The 21,662-nt window shown below is 45.8% G+C and overlaps 1 protein-coding gene across 1 annotated transcript in view; it reads left to right on the forward strand.

Moving 5' to 3' along the window:
* The window catches only part of LOC124777572 (protein Wnt-1-like), a 227,296-nt gene extending 208,256 nt beyond the window's left edge, over positions 1-19,040 (forward strand). Inside the window, exon 5 of the mRNA XM_047253027.1 lies at positions 15,717-19,040. Within this exon, the coding sequence (XP_047108983.1) occupies positions 15,717-16,211 (495 nt within the window). The 3' untranslated portion in view covers positions 16,212-19,040. The remainder of the gene's footprint in view (positions 1-15,716) is intronic.
* The last annotated feature ends 2,622 nt before the right edge of the window (positions 19,041-21,662 follow it).

Genomic DNA, 21,662 nt, shown 5'->3' on the forward strand with positions numbered 1-21,662 from the left:
AGACAACACTTCCAAGATCTCTAACTTCCCACTATCGAGCACCGGGTGGGAAAAATGAAGACGCAAGACTTTTCCTTGCGTGCTCTGATCCCTCTTCATTTCATCGCGATAGTCATTCGTCCTTCAAGTCAGACATATATTTTGACCTTTGACCATTGCAGGAGAAATTTGCTAACTAAAATTTTGTAAAAAAAAAAGAAAAGAAAGAAATTACTGCAATAAGAGATTGCTTTCTTTTAATAAACGTCACCCTAGCCCGTTTATCACGTCCATGACACTCTCTCCCTTTTACCGTGAACACACGAAACGAACAGCCCTTCTTTCGCGTTCATTTCCTCTCTGGCAAGTATCTCCTAATGAGCAGAAATACTCTAGAAGAACAGCTTATTTAGAAGATTTGATGCAGATCTTAAGCGTTCTGCTATCAAATCTCTGTCCTTAGTTGTCCACAACATTTTATACGTGACTACTTCAGCTTAAGTTGTTATTAGGTAGTATCACTAGATGTTTAAATGGATCGACACTACGCAAATTTGTGTCATTTATCATGTAAGAGGAATTTTCTAGCTATGTACATGGACGACTACACAGCTTCTACGGTTTAGGGTCAGTCGCTATTTTTTGCACCATTCAGATATCTCGTCAAAGTAATTTTGTAGCTCGCTTTGGTTTTGTTGACTTCACTAGAAGGTAAACTACGACAATCTGAGAGAGCTGGTAAACTGCAATCCAAATTATTTACGTAGATTCAAGAAAAGCAAAGGATCTGTCACATTTCGCTGGGGAACGTCGGCTGTGACAACATTTTCAATAGATGGGTTCGTTTTGTAACCTTTTTAAACTAATCCAGTCGGTGTCCCATATACACGCAGTTTGCTAGAAAGTAACTCGTCAGTGCAGGAGCTAAATACCCTCTCCATGCATCATCTCACAGACCTAGTGCTCCCTGTACAGACACTCCGACGAGACTAAACCGAAACAGCTTCACCGTGTAGGTTTAATTAGGCGAGAACCGTAACTGTATTTTTTCGTCGTTTGCTTCTGAGCGCCTTCGAACACTAATAGCTGCATCCGCCAAATAAACTTCGACAGCCAGCCCACTCTGCGGGTTCCGCACAGTAGACGTCTTTCGCTGTTAGCAATTAATTACATGCGGAGGGAAGTGACGGCGATGCCACCCGCGATCTAAGTGCGGGAAAGTTTCTGTCGTCGCAGATGGCAAAAACGCGTAATTACTGAAGGCAAACGTCTGCCAGGATGGCCCAGCATGCTCCACGGCAGTAGACGTTTTCATTAAATGTGTTATTACACCTGCATTACGATATTATTAAAGCTCGACGTCGTATTTCACTTAAAGCTGAGCTCTGGTAGCAAAGAAAACGAGCCGGGGACGCCAGAGAGGGAAAAAAAGTTCTCTTGTGAAGGTACAGTAAGGAAAGAAAAAAAGGAAGGGCTTTCGTAGTAATTAATCGGCGTAACTTTTATTTTTGAGCGGAATCGTGCTCCCTGCTCCTCGCTGCCGCCGAGCCGGAGGTAGAATTTTAATTAGCCGAGAGCGTGCGGCAGACAATGGCGAGCAAATAGCAGTTCAAGGTGGTGGGCAGTCCCGCGGAGGCGCTGAAAAACTCATTCAGGGGGGATGCAACGGCCAGGGCGGGCAACCTGTGCGCCGCAAAAACCCCGCACGTATGCCGCGCACATACCCGCGTACACGCAAGCCTCGCTTAATGACGCAATAAAATGGAACTGAATAATTGCTTGTAAAAGGGAGCCCCACTGGCCTTAGTGCTGGTTTTTGTGCTCGTAGAATTCTGTCTTCCTCTCCCACCTTCCCCTACCGCGCCCCCCTCTCGTGGTCACCCCTGTTGGTTTCCTCTGTACTGCCTACATTTGTTCCGAGTGAAATGTTTGTGGGCAAAATTGGCCGCCCTGCAGACGAGACCAGTCCGGCCCGGCGCAACCATAAGTCAAGGCAAATGGATGGCGACCGCGCAAAGGGAAGGCGGGGAGCGGCGGAGGAAAGGGGCAGAAGAAAGAACGGAAAACGAAAGAGAGGACCGAGTGGCGCCCTCCTCTTTTGGCGTTTCGGGCAAAACGTCTTTGGAAATTAATACCGGTACAAATTGAGCGCTGCGCCTTTCTTGTGGCTGGCTGTGGATGGAAACACTTAAAAGAGCGCGGGTTGTGATTTGTTGCTTCCTCCCTCCCGTCTCCCCTCTCCCTGTGCTATCTTCCCCTACCACGGAGAAGATCTGGGTGCCGGTGGAGGGGAGGTGGGGAGGAGGGGTGCAGGGCAAGGCCGACGTTTAATAGCGAGCTGTGTAGACACAGGGCGGTGGCAGCTGCGCGTAAAAACGTAATCGCTGTCCCACGTGGATGTTACCAGGCCATAAGCCGCAGATCGCTTTCGTGAGAACTGAACGGCAGCGGCGACGCGGGGACTAAACGGCCGTACGCACAGGCATTACAAATTGGCGTATCACACTCACTCCCTGCTCGTTCTCGGCTATAGCGAGCAAAGAGTGGTCCACTTATTGCCTGCAGTTGCGCGTTTTCTCTCCGGGGCGTTCGACCTGTTCAGATCTATTACTGCAGCTGCAGCTATTGGCGCAGGTTAATAATTCCACTCACGGCAGTCTGGTTGTATTGTTGCACTCAACAAATGATACATGGCAGATTCGCAGTAACAGCTTGTCACAGAGGGCAAAACAAACGTACTAAATATATAGCACCACTGACAACTTCTGAAATGTGGGAGTCTCTTTCTTCTATGATGTCCCACAATTTTCACAAATGTGCAGGACTGTCGTTTACTTTACTATCGGCGTCGCGGCCGTTGGCGACGGAAAAGCCGTGATAGCGGGATGGGAAACGAAATCGCTCGTGTCCTTTTAAAACGAACCATTCTGACATTCACATCAACCGATTTCAGGAAAAACGCGGAAAACGACAATTCGGGAGGTCGGGCGCGATTTAAACACTTTTTTTTGTGTTCCGTAAATGAACCTGCACTTCCGCGGATGGGACCGTAACGTCTAGCAAAGTATTATGACTTGCACAGTTTACGACTGGAAGAGACACGTTGTAGACGGAACAGATTTGACAAACCACGGTCTTAAATCCGTTTTACACAAGAAATGGATTTTATGCTTTCTTGTCTCCGTAGTCATTATAGTGTTGTTCGGTTTGTTTTCGTGACACACTAGTTTTCTCTTACACGATCAACGAGATGTTTGAAACCAAAAATGTGTGTACGTTTTACAGACAAAAAGCCTACACTGTCCATAAATAAGAACGTAAATAGATAAACGTGTTTTAGTGAAAATTATTTCAATAATGAAAATGTCAGAATTATTTGACGAGAAAAGTAAGTTTGGTGTTATTTGGCACTTCGCAAGAAAACAATCCCGAAAGGATAAATTACAAAAGTATGCTATTTATTGCGTCCTAGATATTGTCTGATGTGTTCGCACTTTGCAAGTTTATATTTTCTTGAGCAAATTATTGTATATGTTCTGAAATGTTTGGGTAGCACTTTGTTCTCAGTGCAAATGATGTACTACACCATATTTGACGAGAACTTCCACTACCAGTTCTGCTGTGGGTGTTGATAAACTCTGTTATCATTGCTTGTTCCTATATTTTTCCACTATATTTTGGTATTTGCTTAAAATGGATAGTCCCTCAAAGTGTCTCTTTCATCTTTAAAGCAGGAATGGCTCCATAAGTCGTGAATACGTCTTCTAGAACAGAGTTAGGCTAGGTATGAGGGACTAGCCAGTGAAGCAGTATTGTAACGTTTGCAGTGTAATACATTATGAGTAATAACTCCAAAATTAAGTTATGTCACTTACAGAATATATAAGTAAATCTGTTCACTTTTTCACGTTCCCTGAGAAAAGGGGAGTGTGCAGCACGATACCTGTAGCAGCCAACACAGCTGACCTGGGTACTGCATTGTCGACGTTATCGTCTTCGCTTCTGCTGTACGAAGTGGATGGTTACAGTACAGCGAGGGACAGACAAATGCTGTATTTGTTGAAAAAAGTTCATTAATCGTAATGCCTACGTCCGTAGTGCTTAAGAAACAATGTCTGTGCTCGAATATTGATAAGGCATTTCCACCATGCCACGACTATGATTTATGGCTCCAAACAAGCGGTTTTGAAAGCATCTTCATTTATTGCAGAGAAAAGTAACTGGTATATGATAGATGAAGTTGTTGGAGAGCAAAAAGTGTGTAATGCTGCGAAACTGGATAAACAGTTCGTGCATCTTAGTTGCTTCAGCTCCAAAATAAGGTTTTACTGTTTCCGTATTATCTTAAACATTAATATGCATTCACTACGGCTTCAACACCGAGGAAGAAAAGGGAATGAGAGGAAACTTAAAAAAAAAGTTACAAAGCAAACAAAAATAAATAAATTAGACGACCGTGAGGAGGAGGATGAGGAGCAGGAGAAGGGAAATGACAAATCCAAATGAGAATGAGGTAGGGGAGGATAGCATAGGTCTTTCCACGTGACAAACCCCCTTAATCCCAACGTCTGGATTCAAATGACTATGGCATTGATGGGCAGTGCATAGCTGACTTACTCTTTCTCTATTTATTACAAAGTATTTTTCTCAGTTGTAGCCCTATAGGTATTTAAGGAAACATTTGGCCATCATATGCTGGCATTTATCTACATTTATTTCTTTCGAAGTTTCCCGCTTCTGTGGTGTTTACCCAGGTGACGTACGTACATTTCAAGTGTTGTGAAGGAGCATGGTAGAAACAAAGTTGCCAACACTGCCAGTTGCTATCTTTGCTATTTTGAAATACGCAACCAAGGCGAGGAACTCAGCGTTTCCTTGGTCATCTGTTTCACAATACAGCAGACAATTTCTAATAAGATACTAGATTTTACGAATGACTTGTATTTACAGCCAATTCTCACACTTTTTCGTCTCTATATAATTTTCATTGTCTCGTCCTTTTGGAACAATATTAAAATGGAAGACTTGCTACGCCAAAAAACCTGTCACCCTGGGCTGTGGCGCGGCTCATCCCCCTCCCCCTCTCCTTCAGAGCCGTCCCTGTCGTAAAGACGACAAACTGCAAAGCCGACAGCTCTGAGAACATACGCAATTTTGGCGGCGACGTCTAAACGAAAAAGACTACACCAAACAGACGAGACACGGCACAGCAATAAAACGCCAGGGGCGTTGCAGCAGACTCACTTTCCTGGAGTAGTCAGTAGAGACAAAAGGTGGGGAAAGGAAGTTTTAGGACACTGGAAACAAAATAGCGTGTGAGAAAGAAATGCACGAAGAGCAGTCTCAAATTTCTCTCTTTTGAAAGACGCAAAGATCGGCATGCAGATCAGTGACACAGATAAAAATTAGGGGCGGGGGAGGGGGGGCGGAGTGGAGGCGGCGAGGGAATCTACATCTACATTTGTATTTATACTCCGCAACCCACCCAACGGTGAGTGGCGGAGGGCACTTTACGTGCCACTGTCATTACCTCCCTTTCCTGTTCCAGACGCGTATGGTTCGCGGGGAGAACGACTGCCGGAAAGACTCCGTGCGTGCTCGAATCTCTCTAATTTTACGTTCGTGATCTCCTCGGGAGGTATAAGTAGGGGGAAGCAATATATTCGATACCTCATCCAGAAACGCACCCTCTAGAAAACCTGGACAGCAAGCTACACCAAGATGCAGAGCGCCTCTCTTGCAGCGTCTGCCACTTGAGTTTGCTTAACATCTCCGTAACGCTATCACGCTTACCAAATAACCCTGTGACGAAACGCGCCGCTCTTCTTTGGATCTTCTCTATCTCCTCTGTCAACCCGACTTGGTACGGATCCTATACTGATGGGCAATACTCAAGTATAGGTCGAACGAGTGTTTTGTAAGCCACCTCCTTTGCTGATGCCCTAAATTTTCTAAGGACTTTCTCAATGAATTTCAACCTGGCACCCGCCTTACCAACAATTAATTTTATATGATCATTCTACTTCAAATCGTTCCTAACCATACTCCCAGATATTTTACAGAAGTAATTGCTACCAGTGTTTGTTCCGCTATCATATTGTTGTTGTTGTGGTCTTCAGTCATGAGACTGGTTTGATGCAGCTCTCCATGCTACTCTATCCTGTGCAAGCTTTTTCATCTCCCAGTACCTACTGCACACTACATCCTTCTGAATCTGCTTAGTGTATTCATCTCTTGGTCTCCCTCTACGATTTTTACCCTCCACGCTGCCCTCCAATACTAAATTGGTGATCCATTGATGCCTCAGAACCTGTCCTACCAATCGATCCCTTCTTCTAGTCAAGTTGTGCCACAAACACGTCTTCTCCCGAATCCTATTCAATACCTCCTCATTAGTTATGTGATCTACCCATCTAATCTTCAGCATTCTTCTGTAGCACCAAATTTCGAAAGCTTCTATTCTCTTCTTGTCCAAAGTATTTATCGTCATTGTTTCACTTCCATACGTGGCTACACTCCATTCGAATGACTATTTGGGGTTCGCCGATGACTTCCTGACACTTAAATCTATACTCGATGTTAGCAAATTTCTCTTCTTCAGGAACGCTTTCCTTGCCATTGCCAGTCTACATTTTATATCCTCTCTACTTCGACCATCATCAGTTATTTTGCTCCCCAAATAGCAAAACTCCTTTACTACTTTAAGTGTCTCATTTCCTAATCTAATTCCCTACATTCTAATTCGACTACATTCCATTATCCTCGTTTTGCTTTTGTTGATGTTCATCTTATATCCTCCTTTGAAGACACTGTCCATTCCATTCAACCTGCTCTTCCAAGTCCTTTGCTGTCTCTGACAGAATTACAATGACATCGGCGAACCTCAAAGTTTTAAATTCTTCTCCATGGATTTTAATACCTACTCGAATTTTTCTTTTGTTTCCTTTACTGCTTGTTCAATATACAGATTGAATAACATCGGGGAGAGGCTACAAGCCTGTCTCACTCCCTTCCAAACCACTGCTTCCCTTTCATACCACTCTTACAACTGCCATCTGGTTTCTGTACAAATTGTAAATAGCCTTTCGCTCCCTGTATTTTACTCCTGCCACCTTCAGAGCTTTCTCTAAGTCCACAAATGCTACAAACGTAGGTTTGCCTTTTCTTAATCTATTTTCTAAGATAAGTCGTAGGGTCAGTATTGCCTCGCGTGTTCCAACATTTCTACGAAATCCAAACTGATCTTCCCCGAGGTCGGCTTCTACCAGTTTTTCCATTCGTCTATAAAGAATTCGCGTTAGTATTTTGCAGCTGTGACTATCATATAATCATACAATAAAGGATCCTCCTTTCTATATGTTCGCAATACATTACATTTGTCTATGTTAAGGGTCAGTTGCCACTCCCTGCACCGAGTGCCTATCCGCTGCAGATAGGAATCTGGCTCAGCGAGGAACAAAGACGCGCTAGACAAGTCAGTTGTGGCGCAGGTAGATATAAACAATAACCTGCGAGGCGCCTTCCCTTTCGTTTGCTGACAGCGGCGGCCTTCAGTGCAGAGCGAACGCACGGACGGGCGGACGACAGCTCCGGGACAATGCCGGCTCGCTCACTCATTAATGTGTTACACGCACCGGCGCGGCGGTGACGTATTCCGTCGAGTCAGCGCGTCGCGCCCGGCGTTATGGACGAGCGGTGCGGCCGAGGTCGTGACCCCGCGGACGACGAGGCGCGTTTTATTATTTACAGTGGATAAAGAGGCCGGCGCGCGCACAATGAAGACGTCCGCGGCCCGCCGGCCCGGCCGTACGTCACGCGCCGCGTGGCAAATTGAACAATGCGCCCCTGGGTGGCCATTGTTGGCGGCGTTGTCCGCGCAGCGGGGCGCCGCCAGGTGGCTCTGCTCTCCCCACCCACCGGCCGCCGGCCGCGTCGCGTCGCGTGAAATTCCTTTCCTTCCTTCGTTCTTTCTTTTTATGTCCCCTCTACACATCTGCTAGCGACATTCTCCCTTTCGGCAGCGAGCTCCTAAGCCGTTGTTGTCGGCCTCGCATCCGCTGCCCAGTAGCGGACCGTAATGCCTCTTCAGACTTGGGCGCAGTTCACATCTGTCAATGAAAGCTTGCTCCTCTGCACTGCGGCAACCACCCACGCGGAACCTGAAGCATCCCACTTCACTCCAACCACCTCAAAATCACATAAACTGAACGTACGCTCTCGCATCAAGGTCCATTAGTTACTAAATGGTTCAAATGGTTCTGAGCACTATGGGACTTAACTGCTGTGGTCATCAGTCCCCTAGAACTTAGAACTACTTAAACCTAACTAACCTAAGGACATCACACACATCCATCCCCGAGGAAGGATTCGAACCTGCGACCGTAGCGGTCACGCGGTTCCAGACTGTAGCGCCTAGAACCGCACGGCCACTCCGGTCGGCCATTAGTTACTGCTGGATTCGATTTCCCCTATTCGCTTCAACCAAAGCCCTACACCTTCTTCTTTGTAAGGTTGCTGTTGTTGTTGTTGCCGGCCAGAGTGGCCGTGTGGTTCTAGCCGCTACAGTCTGGGACCGCGAGACCGCTACGGTCGCAGGTTCGAATCCTGCCTCGGGCATGGATGTGTGTGATGTCCTTAGGTTAGTTAGGTTTCAGTAGTTCTACGTTCTAGGGAAGTGATGACCTCAGATGTTAAGTCTCATAGTGCTTAGAGCCATTTGAACCATTTTTTTTGTCCACAGCTCGTGGTCGTGCGGTAGCGTTCTCGCTTCCCACGCCCGGGTTCCCGGGTTCGATTCCCGGCGGGGTCAGGGATTTTCTCTGCCTCGTGATGACTGGGTGTTGTGTGATGTCCTTAGGTTAGTTAGGTTTAAGCAGTTCTAGGTTCTAGGGGACTGATGACCATAGATGTTAAGTCCCATAGTGCTCAGAACCATTTTTTGAACCATTTTTTTGTTGTTGTTGTGGTCTTCAGTCCAGAGACTGGTTTGATGCAGCTCACCATGCCACTCTATCCTGTGCAAGCTTCTTCAGCTCCCAGTACCTACTGCACACTACATCCTTCTGAATCTGCTTAGTGTATTAATCTCTTGGTCTCCCTCTACCATTTTTACCCTCCACGCTGCCCTCCAATACTAAATTGGTGATTCCTTGATGCCTCAGGATATGCCCTACCAACCGATCCCTTCTTCTAGTCAAGTTGTGCCACAAATTTCTCTTCTCTCCAATTCTATTCAGTACCTCCTCATTAGTTATGTGATCTACCTATCTAATCTTCAGCGTTCTTCTGTAGCACCACATTTCGAAAGCTTCTATTCTCTTCTCGTCCAAACTATTTATCGTTCACGTTTCACTTCCATACATGGCTGCATTCCATACAAATACTTTCAGAAATGACTTCCTGACACTTAAATCTATACTCGATGTTAACAAATTTCTCTTCTTCAGAAACGCTTTCCTTGCCATTGCCAGTCTACATTTTATATTCTCTCTACTTCGACCATCATTAGTTATTTTGCTCCCCAATTAGCAAAACTCATTTACTACTTTAAGCGTCTCATTTCCTAATCTAATTCGCTCAGCAGCAACCGACTTAATTCGACTACATTCCATTATCGTCGTTTTGCTTTTGTTGATGTTCATATTATATCCTCCTTTCAAGACCATGTCCATTGCGTTCAGCTGCTCTTCCAAGTCCTTTGCTGTCTCTGACAGAATTACAATGTTATCGGCGAACCTCAAAGTTTTTATTTCTTCTCCATAGATTTTAATTCCTACTCCGAATTTTTCTTTTGTTTCCTTTACTGCTTGCTCAATATACAGATTGAATAACATCGGGGAGAGGCTACAAGCCTGTCTCACTCCCTTCCAAACCACTGCTTCCATTTCATGCCCCTCGACATTGTAAGGTAACATGGATAAAATACAGGGACCACAAGTTATTTGTAACTTGCATACAAACTATAGGGGACCATCAAACGAAGCTCGAGCACTCGCCACAACGGGATGATGGAACGTTTCTATTTAAAAATAATCTCCATACGCTTTAAGACTTTTATCCCACTGGGAAACGAGAAAACCAATTTCTGCTTGGTAGAACGCTGTCGGCCACTGACGGATCTACAGGCGCAGCCTCTCTGCTACTTCCTCGTCCGACTGAAACCGACATCCTCTCATGTCTTTCTTTAGGTCACCAACGTCATGAAAATCACAAAGTTCAGGGCTGTATGGAGGACATTGCTGTGTTTCCCAACCAAACTGATGAAGCGTAGCCTTCCCCGATTGACAGTTTTGGGGCGACTGTCATCGTGCAACTGGATGATTCCGTCCGAAAACATTCGTTTTGACTTTACGAAGTGTCTCCATAGCGTCGCTAACTGGCTGTGGTTCCATGGTCGAATAAATCGGCGGACAGAGAGCCGCTGCAGTCTAAGAAGCTCATCGCGACCTTACCGGAACTTGTGTGCACAGCTTTGGATTTCTTAGGCGGGGTATATGCGGGATGTTTCCACCGTATGCTCTGCTGTTTTTCATCGGGCTGTCGGAAGACTGTCATTAGGAATCATCCTGTTGCATGGTGACTTAATACGTGTGGTGATTACTTTTGAGTGAAGCCATTCCGTGGTACCGTTTTGACAAGCCTCCGTTTTTGATTTGAATGCCTGTAACAGAATGCAGTTATATGAGTCGACAGACATGGAATGGAAGCAGTGATTCAGACAAACTTGCAGCCTATCCCCGATGTCATTCAGTTGGCTGACTGAACACGCATTAAAGGACACACAGGAAAAATTTGGAAAGGTGGTTAAAGTTCAAGGAGAAAAAGTAAAAATTTTGAAGTAATTCTGAGACAATTCTCTGAACAGTAAAGGACTTCGAATAATATCCGAGTGGAACAGTCATTGTCTTAAAAAAATATATAAGATGAACATCAACGAAAGTAAAATATGGAGAATGCAGTGTAAGTGAATTATCTCAAACGTTGCCGAGGGAACTGGATTAGGAAATGCAGATTTCCTCCTGATCGTGAGTTAACAGATTTTTTCCAGTGAAAGCTGGGTGTGTCCTAGTTCTCACATCAGTAGGGACCAAGTGCTGGGAGAAACTGAGATTGTTGCACAGTAGGAGCGCCGAGTTGGTAAGCGAGCAGGAGCGGCTCGCTGTCCGTAAGAGAAAAGCCTGAGAAAGAGCGCCCCAGCCCCTCATAAGGAGGCATTGTGCGCGCAGCGGCACTGCGGCGAGCGGCGGGTGGCGGCGGCGGATTTCTCTGGGGACACGCCCCCACGCCGCCCCCGCAAGCAGCGCCCGTCTTCCCACGCCGTCACGTCCACCCCACGGGACGCCGCTGGCCGGCCTGAGAACTGCTGGGCATTTCCATAGTAACGGCGGCCTGCCTAGGATGCTCCCGCGTTTCTCCCGCCACCCGCGCCGCGCCGCTCCGCTCCGCACGCGACGCCTGTTCCTTCCGCCAAGTCCAGCTCAGGTCACAGTCATACTTCGTCGCTGCTTCGAAGGCGCCACATATGGGAGCACAAAACTCGAACCGAGTATTGGCTACCACCGCTGCAGTTTCTCTGTTGACTCTGAAAAGGAACGCAGCCGACTGAGAGACCAGAGGAACAATTTATCTCGAGGAAGCGTGCTTTGTGCCAATTTGTCGTAATGTGCAGTCGACTCTAGACACCTCCGAGTTCAACGGAAGTAGCAAAACATTCGAATAACTGAGTATTCGATAACGCGAGTACTACTGATAAAGGTGGAAACAGTGAAAAGCCGAAATACGAGCATACGTTACAAGATTGATACTGAGGTTTCAGTAACTTAGAAACGGAAGCTGAAAGGAACAACCAGAACCCAAAATAAGATTTACTTTTGGCCAGTTTCATTATTTATCATTTTAATACTGAGAACCCGGTGTTAACCTGGATATGTATTTGTGGCCATCTTCTATTAAGTCCATCTCCTCCTCTCCCATTTCTCTGTCCTTCTCCTCCCTCCCCTATTGGTGTCTGTCTCCTTCTTCCCCTTCTTTGTCTTCTCCTGCCGCCTCCGCTTCTCTCTGCACATTATGACCTCCACCCCAATTGGAGACTGACTGGTCTTACCGCCACAGATCGTACCAATGTGTGTACCAAATTTGGTTGAAATCGTTTCAGATGTCAAGGATAAGCTTTCTTTCCGCGTATATAACCACGAACGCACATGACAAATATATTAAACATATTCTACACGTATCTGTACATATCTCCAGCTAATTTCGCCCCGAAGTCGTATATCCTGACCCATGAGTCTTACAATGATATAATTTTGTTGGAACATTCAGTGGTATATGTGAATACCGTCTGCAAAATGTGCCACGTACACAGTAGTAAATTAAAACTCATACTTGATGCGACAGTTTTACTGCAAGAACAGTGGAAATATAAGCGGTAAACGTGTTTCCATTCAACCTTTTGTGGGGGTGTATTGTATTGTGCATTGAACTGCGGACCTAGAAACGACGGAGATGCTTCGTCCCGCCGTAGCCCTCAGTGGTTCACAACCCCACAACTGGCCACAGCACTCCACCCACCTTATCGCCTCCCCACACCGAACCCGACAGGTGACATGTACGTAAGCGTCCTGTTTGATCACCTGCATCCATTGACGTCCATTGTGCATTCCGACGGACTTGGGCAATTCCAGCCAGACAATGCGACACCTCACAAATCCAAAATTGTTACAGAGTGACTCCAGGAACGATCTTTGGAGTTTAAACACTTCCGCTGGCCACCAAACTCCCCAGGCGTGAACATTATTGGGAATATCTGGGACGTGCTGTTCTCCAACCCCTCTTACTCTTACGGATTTATGGACAGCCCTGCAGGCTTCCTGGTATCAGTTTCCTCCAGCACCACTTTAGTCGAGTCCATGCGACGTCATGTCGCAGTACTTGTGCATGCTCGCGTGCGCCCTACACGACATTATGCAGGTGAACAAGTTTTTTTTGATAATAAATATGAATTTCAAATTAAAGGCACGCACACATTTATTATTATTATTATTAATCTCATGGCCATACGTATACGAAGGTTACAAAACTAACACGTCGCCATTTAAACACAGTTCTCCAACATAGAATAACACAAATGACAACAGCTATAAATGGATATGAAAGCTTTTTATGTATCGTATCACGCCACTCGTAGCTGCTAGGAAATCTTCGAAAGGACTCGTTTAGGCACGTGGGGACATGTTGATACGACACGAACAACTGTCTGTCGTTCTTCACCACAGCCTCACTTGTGGAAAGTGTCTGCACATTTCTAAGAACTCGTAAGAAAATTTCAGTTCATTTATTTCTCCATGCTGGACAAACTGTGTCATCAACGCTCGTATTTTCTCCATAAAACATTTTAAAAACAAAGTTTTTTTTCTTTTGAGTTAGTGGGTCTACCCTCATTTTCGGCGAACCCGAAACCTTCAGTCACCAGACTAGCATCAAATGACCTGACGAATGACCTGAAACACACAATCACCGACAGGTATGTTGCGTCCTCTTCTGTTAGAATATGTTTTTGGCGCGGTATGTCACGACAATCGTTTCAATTTATCGAGTGTACCAAACAAAAAAGGATTTCCTCGATTTTGGAGGTGTTCTTCGAGAGGCTTCACACGTTCGGTTCATCGGCAAATTCGACTTATCTAGGTTCGACCTGGCAATAGTTGGCTGTATGTGTGTTTTGTTTCACGTACGACTAGAGCGCTCTTTCCGGTGTCGCTTGGGAACCGACACTCTTGTAAGCAGGCTGCAATCACCGGTTGCTCAGAAGGTAGAACATGGCATATCGGTTTTAACAGGGAACGAATGAGCAGCCTCGGAGCAGTGTTGTCGGCTGACAAGGGCAGAAGGCACTGGACGGACGGTTACAGTAGGCCTATTTGTCACGGCTGGTGTCAGGTGTCGCAGCCACAATTAGTCATCCCCACTGACTGATGGCAGCCGTCCTGACTAATGGACACAACATACACCGGCCTCACACGCTCTTTCACATATGACCTCCACCCGCGCGCCACCCAAGCGGCAACCGCGTAGCTAGTTCGTAATATAGGAGTTGTGTTGTCCAATGCGTCCTGAACACCTCCTGTTTATGTGTGTTCCGGTGTTCAGTGAGACATCCCCTTGTCTGCTAGTGCCTGTCAAACTAACATCGTGCACCTCTAATCACCTTTTAGAATGAATGAATGTTAACTTGGTTCTTAGATCCGCCCCTCACACTGTGACTAGGAGTGTGAATTGTTAACCCACTAGACTTGTATTTGGAACACGTGTCATCTCGCCATCCTGATTGAGATTTCCTGTGGTTTCCCTAATCCAACTGAAGCAAAATTCCAGAATAAGATTACAAAGGCGAAGGCCAAAACTCCGGTTTTATCTAACAGTTCCTACCTGTTGTTAATGTCACTCTCATTTCTTGCCAAGCTTTACGTAAAACCATGTGGAAACCTTGAATTTATACCATTGTCGAGTTAATAATTGTACTGTATGCTAGTCGGGGGCCTAGAAACGACGGAAAGGCTCCGCCCCCGGCCGCAGCCGTAGTGGTTCACGATCCCACGACGACTACCGCAGTCCACTTCACCCCTCCGCCGCCACATACCGAACCACTCTTCCAGGGTTATTGTGCAGTTTGGCCCCGGTGGACACCCCCCCCCCCCCCTCCCCCCCTGCACAACCATCTGCACGAACAGTTCGACGACGTTTGCAGTAGCATGGACTATCAGCTCGGAGACCATGGCTGCTGTTACCCTTGACGCTGCATCACAGACAGGAGCACGGGCGATGGTGTACTCAACGACGACCTGGGTGCACGAATGGTAAAACGTCATTTTATAGGATGAATCCAGGTTCTGTTTACAGCATCATGATTGTCGCATCCGTGTTTGGCAACATCGCGGTGAAAGCACATTGGAAGCGTGTATTCGTCATCGCCATACTGGCGTATCACCCGGCGTGATGGTATGGGGTGCCATTGGTTACATGTCTCGGTCACCTCTTGTTTGCAGTGACGGCACTTTGTACAGTGGACGTTACATTTCAGATGTGTTACGACCCATGGTTCTACCCTTCATTAGATCCCTGCGAAACCCTACATTTCGCTGGATAATGCACGACCGCATGTTGCAGGTCCTGTACGGGCCTTCCTGGATACAGAAAATATTCGATTGCTGCCCTGGTCAGCACATTCTCCAGATCCCTCACCAACTGAAAACGTCTGGTCAATGGTGGCCGAGCAACTGGCTTGTCACAATACGCCAGTCACTACTCTTGATGAACTGTGGTATCGTGTTGAATCTGCATGGGCAGCTGTACCTGTACAAGCCATCCAAGCTCTGTTTGACTCAATGCCCAGGCGTATCGGGGCCGTTATTACGGCCAGAGGTGGTTGTTCTGGGTACTGATTTCTCAGTATCTATGCACTCAAATTGCGTGCAAATGTAATCACATGTCAGTTCTAGTATGATATATTTGTCCAATGAATACTCGTATATCATCTGCATTTCTTCTTGGTGTAGCAATTTTAATGGCCAGTAGTGTAGTTCATGCTGTGTAGTCTTTTTGTCCTCTCAAACAATACAGGCGACATCCACTGACTGACCAAATACCAGACAACAGCTGAGCTTCACGCTGAATGACATCTCTTGCATTACACTGTACTGAGAGCTGATTCTGAACGTGTCGCTTGTGTTTGCCTGCAGCACGTGGTGTCGGAGATGCGGCGCGAGTGCAAGTGCCACGGCATGTCGGGCTCGTGCACGATCCGCACGTGCTGGATGCGGCTGCCCAGCTTCCGCGTCGTGGGCGACAACCTGAAGGACCGCTTCGACGGCGCGTCGCGCGTCATGCTGAGCAACGCGGCTGCGCCGGGCGGCGGCAAGCGCAGCCGCTACAACCTGCAGCTGCGGCCCTACAACCCGGACCACAAGCCGCCCGGCGTCAAGGACCTGGTGTACCTGGAGCCGTCGCCGGGCTTCTGCGAGCGCAACCCGCGCCTCGGCATCCAGGGCACGCACGGCCGCCAGTGCAACGACACCTCCATCGGCGTCGACGGCTGCGACCTCATGTGCTGCGGGCGCGGCTACCGCACGCAGGAGATCACCGTCGTCGAGCGCTGCGCGTGCACTTTCCACTGGTGCTGCGAGGTCAAGTGCAAGCTCTGCCGCACCGTCAAGACCATCCACACGTGTCTCTAGGCGGCTCCCCTACGGACACCTCCACCCCCCCCCCCCCCACCACCACCAACACGTCAACCATTCCTCTTCTCAGCGCTGCTGGCCCTCCGACTCCGCAAACTCCTCTCCCGCTTCCTCCAGAAGTCTCTTCCCGTTCACCGTTTTCCCTACCGCAGTGTCAGTTTCACATTTCGTCATGCCCAGTTCCACTCCACATGATCATCCTTTAAGAACGTGTCTGTATCAGAATATACTTTCATTGCCCGTTTTCCAGGAACTTGGAACCGACAGGCCTTCTTCAGCATCCTCAACAGTCCCAACAATGCCATTTCTGTGCAACGAGAAACTGAACGACGCTGGCCCAGACGTAGTTGCTTGTAGCAACTAGGCACTTGTGATCTGCTGTTCCGACTTGAGAGCCTGGACAAAAGAAGTAGTGCATGCTTACCAAAAACTCTCACCTCTTACACGTCAACCACCCCTCTTCTCAGCTCTGGTAGCCCTCTGACTTCACCAGCCCCTCTACCGCTTCCTCCAAACGAGTCTTCCCATTCACTGTTTTCCCTATTGCAGTGTCAATTTCACATATCGTCATGCCCAGCTCCCCTCCATATGACAATCCTCTAAGACTTTGCGTCTATATCAGAATTCCATTTCCTTACCCCCTTCTTCAGGAATCCAGAATCGAAGTACCTTCTTGAGCATAGCAGTGCTGTGTAACAAGAAACTGCAACGGCGCCGGTCCATCCCAATTTGGTCGCTTGTAGCAAAACAATTTCTAGGCACTTCTGAACTATTGTTCAGACTTAGATCCTGGAGAAATGAGTAGGCATTGAAGAAGTGCGTGCTCGCAAAGAGCCCCGTTTACCACGAACGGGCTTGTCACTATTCTTAAAGATTCTGCTGTGCAAGCAACGAAACGTGCTTACTGCCTTACACCGCACTCGAATCTAGTCTAAGAGTTCGATTACGTGCGTTGCTCCACAAGTTTTTACCCTTGAGCTATAACAATATGGCTCCAAATGATTTTACCATGCATCTGAGGTAATAGTCTAGAGCCGAATATATTGGTGTCTAAGTTCTTCCCTATATACTGGAAATGGGGGACGAGCCACTATCAAGTGGACGGGCAACTCGCAGCCCAGCCTTTTTCAGAATTCACATCGCTGGTGAGAGGCTCTTCAGGTACTTCGTATATGCTGGCACATCATTCACAGCATTTCTCCCAATTTACCCAGTTACTACGGTTTCCATTTTCTCTCCTCTCTCAAACCATGCTACTCAATAGTTTTTCGTACACAAAGGCTCACACACTTGCTGATAAAGGCATTACCAATTATACTAATATGTTTACAAACACCAAAATTCTTCTCTCAGATCGATACCTTTTACTCGGGACCGTTAATATATAGAGAGGCAACAAATGAAGAATCTCCTTCGTTTCCCACGGCTGCATTTTCATGCAAATGTAAACCAGAACTGCGTAAGTCAGCCGTTTGATAGAAATCGTCAGTATCCAGACACAACCAATCTTTCAATGTCTCCATTTCTTACATTAATCCCTCTATCCTTCCACTCTTTTAAGTTTCCGCCTACGTCTCATCCTGTGCGTCTTAACCCCAGAAGAGCTACGGTAGGAACACTTGTCTTACACGATACACTGTAGCAGGTGTTTCCGCTTCCTCCCGCTCCTTGTTCCTGCTGGTCAGAGCGCGCACACCCCTCTGGGCACAGGGGTGGTCGAGCGAAGGGATCATAAATCGTCCTGGGAAGGAGTTTCACCCGTGTGTGTGTATGTATGTGTGTGTGGCGTGCGTGTGTGTTCGCTGGGAGGGGTAGCGGACCGGCGTTATCTGTGAGGACGGCAAACACGCGCCGACAAACACCGGGGAGTTATCTCGGAGACAGTTGGGCAAACAGTGAAAGCGTTCTGTACATACGTCTGTGTAAATACTTGAGAGACGCTAAAGACAATATAGTTTTCAAAGAGTTGCGCCGGGGAGGGCCTCGCCTGCCCTCGTCTTCCTACCTGCGGCGCGCCGGCCGCGGCGGCTGCTGCCCTGAAGACTGACGTCCGCTGTTGTAAATCTACTGTAATTAAACGAAACACGACTGCGACGCTCGTATTTAAAAGAAAGAGTGTACCTTCCGATGCCATAAGCTATTGTAATTTTCCTTACAGATGACTGAGTTTAATTGTACAGGGTTTGTGTAGTCATCCCAAAGCGTATTACTTGACACTAGTCAAAACTGAATGAAAGCGTTCTCGTAGAAACGCTGTACATATGCAAGACATAATGCTATAAATATATATATATTTTTTGTAATCTAGATAATTTAGCGCTTAAGATGATTATAACACTAGAAGCGTGTTGAGTTACACTTTACATTATGTTTAGTTATACATTTAAATGATACTGCCTAGATATATTATTTATTGAATGACTGTCTGTCAAAAACATTTGCGTCCTTAAAAAATCACGATTGCCAAAATTTGTAAATATAGTGGATTTCTTATGAATTTAGACGCTAAGAGAGAGACTACTTACATGTTTGTACTGTGTCTGTACATATCTTAGTATTTATGTTGAGAAGTATTTAATTTGAATTTTTGTGTACATATTAACGGAGTAGAGACTGTTTCTTTTCCGATTCTGAAGTACTCAATTACCAAACGCAAGAAGCGTAATTATTTGTGACAATATTATCTAATTTACAAGAAGATAATTTTTTGTTCACATTTGTGTGTCTTTTGAGTTCTGAAATTCCAAATGAACTTTTTATTTTTATTTTAACTATTCTAGACTGTCAGCAAAGTCACTGTAAGTCGTGTAAGAAATGTAAAAAAAATATATTTTATTTTATGTTATTTTGTTTCCTATGCTGACGCAACATTTTGTTTTGATAATATTATGCCTTTCCTCAACAAAATGTTTTTTCCCCTAGCTTTGTTATTAAATAAATAATCTGATGAACTTCCTATGAGGTTGGTTTTAACTTATATGAAATTTTGCATCCCACAACCTTTACGCTATATCTCTTCATCACTCACGTATTGAAACTTAATAAACTCACATAGAGCAGAAAATCTGCTGTTTTCATTAAGCGCAAATCCTTATTGCCAACGAAAAAATATTTAAGGGCAACGAACTCGGAAACTGAAAGTCTGTTTTCTTAGGAAGTGATTATTGCTACAGAGTTCCACTAAGAAAGCACACTAATTTGTTTGAGAGGACATACCCGTGATACTAGCATATGGAAATATACAGGTATAGTCAACATTGTAAGAATACAAAGCTTCTCTTTTCTACACGGTGTTCCAAAATGGTAGGAACAACTTCGGAAACCAAGTACACATCAATAACAAAACCATATTAATTACCTCGCTCGATAGACATTGTGTAAGGCTGCGGCACCTGAAACTCACAGATTTTTTGAGGCGATGTTAGCTGAAAACTTGCTGTGACCTTACCGATGCAGGTGTCCAATGGTCTGTCTCAATCACTCCATCCAAATGACTTGACAACTCCCTTATTCCCTTATTTCTACCTCACCGTTCCTCTTCGGCATTCCTTAGATCTATTCCTGAAACTCAGTTATTGCTTCATCTCTCTTCAACTTCCTATTTAGGAAGCCACCATTAGAAAGGAATACGTTACGACAATTGCATGCAAATATCACACGATGGTAGAATGATCACAGTTCATCACATCTGCCAGTTTTCGAGTACACTGACGAGGATCATTGTGGATTAATGGAGTTATCTCCATTCACGACACTAATGTTTCTGGCTGCCTTCCCCGCTGTCACCCCTCTATTGAACTCAAACAGAAGAATATGTCATAAATGTTCGATTTCTCCACTCGGAATTCCATTTTCTAGCGTATACAGCTCCACTCACTATCTCCACATGACAAAAAGACAATATGTAAACTCAAACAGCAACAGTGAACTACCAATGAAAATGGCAAACGATAAATAAACCCATAGCAACCGTAAGAAATCAAAAACGCTACGAACTTATGCACCAACATAGTGAACACTCCGATTTGCGTAATTCGGACAATATGGACATTAATTGAAGAAAGGAGAAGGGGGAAAGCACCACACTCTTCTACAATGATCATAAAGCATTAGACGCGTCGCTGAAGAGAAAGCTATGCCACTGACCCAAGTTGGATTCCCCTTAATTCTAAAACAGTACCGCACAGTTGTATTCCCCACGTGTTTCCTACAAGGTGTAGTTTCCAGCAGCGGTCGTCAGCGGGTGTTAGCTGCGGGAAATCACTACAAGAAAGATCGTCAATATTTTGTGCCTCATGATAGCGGTTGGACACTGTGGTGTACGTCAATTCGACGGGCAACTTCACACGCTGATATCTTTTCTTCCTTGCCATAAAGTGACAATGCGCGCTCAGTGCAAGTTTGAAATGACGCGTCGTGGGATATTGCAGGACTGAACAGCGGTCGTATGTCGCCTTTTCCCGTTCACCGTTCGAGACACACACCGCTCCACCGAACTGCACTAAGAATGCAGGCTTTAATTTTACCTTCGTTACCATGGCGGCTCTACTGAGCGATTTCCTGTGATCGAGAAAGTGTGTCGAGAAAGAAGTTTCCGATGTGGAAGCATGAACCAAAACAAGAAAATTATGTCTAGTAAACATGGGCCCCAAAATGCGTACCCTAACAACTACAATCACTTTTTTTATCTTCACTTGTGAAACAAATCTCTTCTATTGCAAACGCTTCGATGTTACGAATGGTCTACAGAATGCAGTAATCTATACCATACTACAACCTCAAGGAACATGGAATACACTTTTTAGAAAACACACACACACACACACACACACACACACACACACACACACACACACAGTATTAAAAAGTATTCTGTGTTCTGAGAGGCGGTGGCATATTATGGACTACTGCGTTCTGCAGGTTGTTCATAATATACAGGGTGTAACAGGCGTACGTAAATATATTTATGTTGACTGAGGGCAGCGTACTGAATAACGTTATATTAGTATTTGCGTCATTTGCAGAATAATAATTATAGCTATTAGAAATTATAGCTATTAGAAATAAGTATATAGGTTGGTTACTACATCCAAGTACATTGGGTAAGAGCAAGCCATTAATGCTTATTTTTCCTTGGGCAACAGGTTCAAAATGTTCAAATGTGTGGCCGGCCGCGGTGGTCTAGCGGTTCTGGCGCTGCAGTCCGGAACCGCGGGTCTGCTACGGTCGCAGGTTCGAATCCTGCCTCGGGCATGGGTGTGTGTGATGTCCTTAGGTTAGTTACGTTTAAGTAGTTCTAAGTTCTAGGGGACTTATGACCTAAGATGTTGAGTCCCATAGTGCTCAGAGCCATTTTTTTCAAATGTGTGTGAAATCTTACGGGACTTAACTGCTAAGGTCATCAGTCCCTAAGCTTACACACTACTGAAGCTAAATTATCCTAAGTAT

The sequence above is a fragment of the Schistocerca piceifrons genome, chromosome 2 (assembly GCF_021461385.2).
Source record: "Schistocerca piceifrons isolate TAMUIC-IGC-003096 chromosome 2, iqSchPice1.1, whole genome shotgun sequence".
In the NCBI taxonomy this organism is placed as follows: domain Eukaryota; kingdom Metazoa; phylum Arthropoda; class Insecta; order Orthoptera; family Acrididae; genus Schistocerca; species Schistocerca piceifrons.